The sequence below is a fragment of the Macadamia integrifolia genome, chromosome 3, assembly GCF_013358625.1.
Source record: "Macadamia integrifolia cultivar HAES 741 chromosome 3, SCU_Mint_v3, whole genome shotgun sequence".
Taxonomy (NCBI): Eukaryota; Viridiplantae; Streptophyta; class Magnoliopsida; order Proteales; family Proteaceae; genus Macadamia; species Macadamia integrifolia.
The window spans coordinates 3,315,403-3,323,482 of NC_056559.1; the positions used below are offsets into that span (position 1 = coordinate 3,315,403).

The 8,080-nt window shown below is 38.4% G+C and overlaps 1 protein-coding gene across 2 annotated transcripts; it reads left to right on the forward strand.

Annotated features, from left to right (window-relative positions):
• The first annotated feature begins 4,157 nt into the window (after window positions 1-4,157).
• LOC122074662 (caffeoyl-CoA O-methyltransferase-like) lies at window positions 4,158-6,849 on the forward strand. 2 transcript variants are annotated; one of them, XM_042639584.1, is made up of 5 exons: window positions 4,176-4,350; window positions 4,538-4,623; window positions 4,736-4,880; window positions 5,120-5,251; window positions 6,363-6,849. In XM_042639584.1, the coding sequence occupies exons 1-5, from the start codon at window positions 4,294-4,296 to the stop codon at window positions 6,651-6,653; spliced, it is 711 nt and encodes a 236-aa protein (XP_042495518.1). In that variant the 5' UTR covers window positions 4,176-4,293; the 3' UTR covers window positions 6,654-6,849. The 2 variants fall into 2 exon arrangements, with proteins under 2 accessions (XP_042495519.1, XP_042495518.1); XM_042639585.1 differs by lacking the exon at window positions 5,120-5,251 and having other exon boundaries at window positions 4,158-4,350.
• The last annotated feature ends 1,231 nt before the right edge of the window (window positions 6,850-8,080 follow it).

Genomic DNA, 8,080 nt, shown 5'->3' on the forward strand with positions numbered 1-8,080 from the left:
CGATATTGATTTCAGATTTGATCAATACTTGTTCTGATACCGTGAACTAAAACTATGCATGAGGCCCACATAGGTTGGAACATGAGAATGTGTTAGTGTGGGCCTCACATTTTGAGAGGGCACATGTTGAAATCTGCACTCTGTGCTTCATTATTCCAAAAGAAAAGAAAAAGAGTCTATTATACTCATGTATATATAATAATTTATATCTTTTCCTTCCCAAATTAGAGAAGCAGAATTATAAAATGCCACTTATAATATGGTTCTATATATGTATTTTTAATGCATTCCATTTACTATATGGATCCAAATGAGTGAAACTCTGGAAACTGTTTTCTATATGTTAATCATATTTTCCATACTTCAGAAGCACTAAAAGAGTATAAAAGAAGATTGGAAGGAATGGGGAAAAGGCCTTGGGGTAAGAAGTCCCACACCATGGGCTTTAAATTAACCCAAGCCAAATCCTCTTTAACTAGTGCAAGCTGGGCCAAAGTGGTCATTGGTGGGGTCAAAGAGGGTTCCAATAAAGTAAGTGGGCCTAGGCCCACAAAAGTTCTATCGGTCTTTGTGCCTGGTATCCAATGTAAAAGTAGCGGGCAAAAGGTAATGAACCAAGGCAATGTGAAATGTTCTCTCTAGGGGATAATGTTATTGTAATTTGCACAAGTGAGGTAACAAAAGTGGGCCCTTACATCTGTTGAGGATGAGATTAAACTGATCAGTTTTATGATGGATTCAGATTTTTATCCCATGTGACCTAGGGTTGGCTCAAACCCCACACTGGCGTAGCGAGGATAAATCAGGCCAAAGGTTAGGGATGTCAAAAGTTGGCCCATAGCATTAAACCAGACCAGAACAATCTGTTACAGGCCAAAGGTTATATAGCCAACGCTTAGCCTATGACGCTCAATTAATTAACTGATGCAATAGTACTACGGAGCCTTAAATTGATGGGAACTAATTAAACTCAAGTTACTCAAATGAAACCTAAGAACTGATTAGGCTCAATCAGAAGTCAAAACTTACGAATATCGATTACGCCCAATCGAAACCTATGAGGATCCATCGGCTGACAACCTATCAAAGATAATGGATGGATTGCCCATACCCCCTTGATTTGGTGGCTCGTGGCATCACCTTGCCAGAGGTTGCTCCCAGGTTTGAAATATATGAGATGCACCAACAAGGAGTTTGCTTGGGCCATGCTCTCATGCAATTGCAGCATAGGCTAGATACATACACCAGCGAAGTCAATGCGGATAATGCTACAAGCACGACAACCAATGTAAAGAGGTAAGTCGATTCCCTCCGAATGGAACGTTAGGATCCTCTCCAACGTCCCAACCTGCCTAATGCATCTTGGACGGTTAGGAGGGACTTAGGGATGTGTGCTCAGATCCTCCCAATCTTTCGATGCATATTAGACAGAGAGGAATCAGATCCCCGAATGGATCCCCCTTGCCCTATTCTCCTAGTTATTGCCCACGTGGCATTATCTTCTTCCCCTTTTATTCCCCTTCTATAGTACTTCATATCTTTGACACCTCTGTGACCTGGATCTAGCTCCTCTCCTTAGCGATGATTGTTCAAGTTGGTTGATAGCTACTTGGGCGATAATCATGTGTTTAAATGACGATCCAATAGCACCAACAAGGCAAGGAGAACGAGGCACCGATAGAGATGTGGAGAAAGAGGTGTTAGGCATTGTTGCATCGTCGCCTAGACACGTGGCAATTGCCTAAGTAGCTATGAGCAAGACCTGAATGATCACCGCTCAAGAGAGGAACCCAAATGCTAGTTGTCCATTTTTGGGTCTTGACCCCGCAGGCCTCACCCATTTGCTTCCTTAAAAGTTGTGACTGTGGATTTGGTTTAGGAATATTGGCTCAACTCGGGTCCCCCCAACCCCCCTAAAAAAAAAAGAAGCAAATGGACCCACTTTGGGTCTTGACCCGCCAGGCCTCACCCATTGCTTCTTTAGAAGTCGAGTGTGGATTTATATGGTTAATTAGGAGTACTGTCTTGGAGAAGGATACGATTTGATTTGGGTGATTTGCCCCGAACCCGGCCCATTTACACCTCCACGTGGGGCTGATGTGACAACTCAAGTTAATGCGGTTGGTGGAATATTATGAGCCATGCAAGAAAGATATAATCTTTATTAAAAGGATCATCTTTTATATATATGTCTCTAATTATAGTGAAAGAGAAATGCTTGCACCTTTTTTTTTTTCTGGTATGAGAAAAAGAAAAACGAAGATATGATCTAATCACATATGTCCTTGAGAGGATTCACCAATTTATGTTCTTGAGAGGATTCACCAACTTTTCTCATCAATTGTTAATTAAGATATGTTCTAATCACATCACATCACATCTAAAACAAAGATCTCACTTGAAGGACCCTTGGCTAAAAGTGGAAAAGACAAATAAGCTAGTAGGGTTTGATTAATATAAGATTTGGACACCTTAATGAATGGTGATCACTCAAACCCTAAAAGCAATAATAATAATGATTGATCTCCATTAGGGTTCCTGTATTAATCATTAGAAACCCAAAACACTCTCTCATCATCTCATAGTGATGGATTGCCTTAAATCACCCAAAATTTCCAACAAATATAGTCAAAGAAAATGGGAGATATTCTTGAAACAAATATGAAGCTTTCTATCTCCATATATTAATCTGAACTTAAAGATATAAGTATGAGTAGGGGTGTCAATTCCTAAACCGAACCGGTAAAACCGGCCGGACCGAACCGATAACAACCCGGACCGAACCGAACCGAAGCCTTATTGGTTCGGTTCGGTTTCAAGTATTGTAACCCCAAAACCAAACCAACCGCACCGAAAACCGGATGAACCCGAAACCAAATCGAAACCGGCTCAAAACCCGGACCGAAACCGAAACCAAACCGGTAAGAAACCGAAACACTCCAAAATTCATTAAAAAAATTAAAATTTGAATAGTTTTGTATACATTTGTATGGAAAATCTAATTCAAACTAGACCAAAAATCAAAACCAACCCGGTTACAAATCGATTTAAGAAATCGAAGTTCAACAATTCATCATTTGGTTGTTTCCTAATGGCTCCATACCGGTTTAAAAAACCGATCCAAACCGAAATGAACCTAATAAATCCAAACCGGTACCAACCCGAACCCAAACCGCACCGAAACCGACACCGGACCGAAACCGATAAATCCTTATTGGGTCGGTTTCGGTCACTTCCAAACTCACACCGAAACCGGTGGAACCGGACCGAAACCGCACCGACCCGGACCGTTGACACCCCTAAGTATGAGGCCTGCATGGGTCAGGCCTGCTTGATGGGTACTAAAACCTAACTGACTAATCCAGACCTAAAGAAATAGAGCACATAATTGGATGAAGCAGTCAAGTTAAATATTAGTCGTGCCCTCCATTCAATCTCTTACATGGGACCCATCTAAGTCAAGTTAATTAATATTTACCCTCCATCAAATCTCTTATGTGGGACCCATCTAACATTAGATCTTGATACATTGATCATTGAACATGTAAACAAATCTGTAGCAATGGCAACAGTATCCATTTTGTTGCGGTAAGATTTAATGGAGTTGAACTGAACTGAAACACTTGCATTGATCTGTTAAACTTCAAAACCCATTTTGTTGCAATAAGACTTAATGGAGTTGAACTGAACTGAAACACTTTCACTGATCTGTTAATCTTCAAAACTCACATCTTTGGATGCATATTATTGTTTTTCTCAAGGGACTATTATATCATCCACTATGGAGGATAATACAAATTTCAGAGTCATTCATGAGATTTTAAATTGGATCCTCTCCAGCGGATTGTACACTCCAACCCCATCTCACACCATCCATGGGGTGTAGGGACCACACCCAGAGGTGATCCCCACACCCAACCATTGGTGTGAGATGAGATTTGAGGGTTTCAGCTGGTGAGAGGATTGGGGTTCCATCCGAATTTGGATCCTCTCAAGCTGGCAGAACCCTCCAACTCCATTTCACACCATCCATGAGTGTGGTCCTCCACACTACGAGGACCACACCACCACACCATAGAGGTGATCCTCACACAACAGGGATGGTGTGAAATGGGGTTGAAGGGTATGGCCGGCAGGAGATGACAGAATATACAAATAATAAAAAGCATATATAAGCCCTTGGGCATCAATTGAAATTTATAAGGTTCACTCTTCTCTTCTCCTTGACAAAGAGAGCATCTGTTACAGGAAGCATTGTTAGAGAAAAAGGAAGATTTCTTCCAAGTTTTTAGCATGGCTAGTGGTGATGCTTTTGCCAAGTGTCTCCTTCAAAGTGAATCCCTTGTAGAGGTCTGTAGTCCCTTTCCCCATCCTTTACAGTACCATACAATATATGAAAAAGTTGACTACTTCACAGTTTGTATTTCTCCCCAAGTATATGCTAGTCATCATGTGAAGCATATGAAGATAGAAATTTTCTAGCTTTTTTGTATCTGTTCTACTATCACCTTAAACCTTTTTTATTTTTATTTTGCAGTACATCTTGGAAACAAGTGTTTATCCAAGAGAGCATGAGCAGCTCAAGGAGATAAGGCAAGCCACTATTGACAAATTTGGCTACAAGTAAGTCCTAACTTGAGAAGAGAGAGGGTTGGGGATTCTATGGTGATCTTTTTAACTAGGAAAAGAAGCCATTGATGATAACTCTCTTATTCATGTATGTGCGTGTGTATAGGAGCGAGATGTTGGTCCCAGCTGATGAAGGGCAGTTCTTGTCAATGCTTTTGAAGATTATGAACCCTAAGAAGACGATCGAGATCGGAGTTTTCACTGGTTATTCTCTTCTAACTACTGCCCTTGCATTGGGAGATGATGTCAAGGTATGAGAACCTACCTTGCATATTAATGGTGCTTCATTATTCTCGATCCATTAATTTCTCACTTTAGAATGCGTTTTAGACCTAAAATCTATTCCGAAAATACATATCAAACACAGTTCAAGCAAAATTTTCAATTTCTCAAATAAAGCATCTTTCACCTCCCCTATAGCTACAAGTTTAATATTTTTAAGTGAATTAAATTTTTTAATAACAATATATGGATGATTTTATCTTGGCAGATAACAGCAATTGACCCAAGTAGAGAAGCCTATGAGACTGGATTGCCATTCATTAAAAAGGCTGGTGTGGAACACAAGATCAACTTTATGGAATCATTGGCAATGCCAGTTTTAGATGAGATGTTGGCTAGTGTAAGTCCTAATAAATTTTTTTTTCTGTCTTTTCTTATTCTAAAGTTCCATAAATTCATGATCTGTGCCATATCTATTCAAAACCCTAGTTTGGTTGGTTTGACCAAATGATTTGGGTGAGTTAGGCAAAAACCTATCCAAGCCCAACCCAACGAAATCCCAATAAGTGGGCTGATACTTTGGGCCTCTTGTTGGATTGGGCTGAAAAAATAAAACACAAAGTTGTGTTGGGTTTATTTCATGGTCTAATTAACTGATTTTGGATTTATTATATAGAATAGGACTAAGTTTTCCTTCACCCTCCACACCATTGGTGTTGTGACATTATGATTGGACTCTAGATTCATTATTTAGTTCCCCCTCCCTCTATTGTTTATGATCTCAAATACCCTTATCTAGTCTAATCAAAGGGTCAGATGCGGTGATAAAGAGGTTCCCTCTTCACCATGAATGGAGAGAAACTTGGTCTTTTAAAACAAAAGGGTAAGTTATTTTTGCATTGCACTTTATAGATATGATTTACTTGTTTGGATTTATTTGTGCTGGATGATGCTGTCCATATCATTCAGAATGGAAATCTACATTCATTCCCTACCCAACACAACCCAACCCAACTCAACTGAACTGGGAAAACCTGTGCTAAGCTGTAGGCATAAATTTTTTCTTTTAAATGGGCTCAGATTGGACAATCTCAAGCCCGAGATCAGGTTGGGAACGGGCCAATCCTCCACCATGGCCAACCCAGCAGACGTCCACTATTTATTTTAAAGATCCTTTTAGGTGACACTATGTCACTAAAATATAACACTTCATTATTTGCCACTTGGCAGTACATGAGTTAGTGCATATAATGGAAAACTCTACATATATCTCAATGGCCAAATTTTCGTCCAATGTAAGTAAAATTACAATTACCAAAATTCCATCAAATGGAGATGAACATAAAATATTTTAACTACTTTCTCTACTTATTTTAAGCTGAAATTATATCAATCAAATGCTTGCGCGATCTTCTATCACATGGACTAATAGTAAAGCTTTAAAAAATTACGTAAAATATCATTTTCATGAAAAAAATTCATGTAAATTTTCATGTCTTTATGCTTTGTAGGGTGAAGAAATGGAGTTCGAGTTTGCATTTGTTGATGCAGACAAATACAATTACATCAAATACCATGAGAGATTGATTAAGCTGGTGAAGATTGGTGGGGTTATTGCTTATGATAATACTCTATGGTTTGGCTCAGTTGCTTATGAAGAAAATAAGGGAATGCCTGAGCGTTTGCTGATTCAAAGATCATCCATAGTGGAGCTAAACAGTTACTTAGCCTCTGATTCACGTATAGAACTTTCACAAATTTCTATTGGTGATGGTGTTACCTTGTGCCGACGCATTCGTTGAAAAGCTTTAATGGGGGAGGAGAAGAAGAAGAAGAAAGAGGAACTAAATAAATTTATAATAAATAATGAAAAATAAAATAAATATGTTTGTGAACCTATAGATTGGGATCTTTTCTTTAGGGTTTTATCAAGGTCAAGTTGTCTTGTGTTTAAAGACTTTTTTTGTCTCAATAAGTAATAAAGTAAGATTTTCCTGATGTTATAGAATGTTTGTGTGAAAAAAAAAAAAATTAATCAAATTGGATCACATGCTAATTATAATTTGGGAGAGGAATCTCTACGATGCCAGAGTGTAGTTTTCCAAAATGATATTAGAATCGATTGAAAACAATCGGATTGACTTAAAATCGACGGGGTCAATTTTGATTAAGCCTGCTTTTACGCATTTTGAGTCTGACCGAATTAAGTTGGTTAGTTCCAATTGATTAAGATTGACTACAACCAAATCCCTGTCGAGTTCGAATGATTCTAGGACCTGCATATTAATAAAATGGAAAAATAAGCATATGTTAGAACCTCCATGAATCTATAATTCTCCTCTTCTAACAAAATGACACATCTAAGCCTCCGAAAGGGGGAGAAGGAAGATTAGACTTAGGGAACACTAGCATACGTTGCACTCTCAGGTGGAGAACTACTTCCCTAACAAAATAGTATTCATGAGTCATGAGTCTCATGACCAACAGACATGGTGAACCTTTTTTTTTTTTTTTTATTTCTCCCTTGGTGTTTCAAATTGCTACTTCTGATAAATTCCCTAGGAAAGAATTGCTTAAGCAGACCAACCTAATTTACCCGATTAGACCGAATCGAAATCAATAGCTGAATGAACTCTTTATTGGTTCGACATTGGTTTTAGTGTTTAGAAGTTGATAAAAGACTGAAACCAACTGTTTGGAGTTTGGACCGATAAATTTTAATACATTTTATGAGAAAAGTCTGGACACTCTAACTAAGGGTGTCAATCGGTTCGGTTTCGATTATTCAGTTTGATTTTGATTATGTTTTAAATGATAATAAGGTGGACCATAACCGAATCAAAAATCGACTCGATTCCATATTTAGATACTCAAACCAATTCAATTCAAATCGGTTAAATTTTGGTTCCAATTCGATTATGATATGCAGTTTTAATTCGGTTATGAAAACGGTTTATCTTTTGAACCATGATTGTGATGGACCAAAGGCCATAATGGGCTCAAGTTATGGGCCTTATGGTCATTGCCAACTCCAAAATTATCTTAGCTTGTAAATATGTGATGATAAATTGTATAAAAAAAAAAAAAAAAAAGAGGAGCTTGCAAAGGACACTCTTGAATGATAGGAGCAATTCGGTTTGGTTTTGATTCGAACCGATAGTCCCTAAATCGAGCCGAACCAAATAGCATGCTCACATGTTCAAACCAAATTTGAACCGAATAAATTCAG

Coding starts and splice junctions, on each gene's coding strand:
- LOC122074662 (XM_042639584.1), top strand. CDS start 4,294: ATGGCTAGTGGTGATGCTTTTGCCAAGTGTCTCCTTCAAAGTGAATCC. Junction 4,351..4,537: donor AAAGTGAATCCCTTGTAGAG/GTCTGTAGTCCC, acceptor TTTATTTTGCAG/TACATCTTGGAAACAAGTGT. Junction 5,252..6,362: donor TAGATGAGATGTTGGCTAGT/GTAAGTCCTAAT, acceptor TATGCTTTGTAG/GGTGAAGAAATGGAGTTCGA.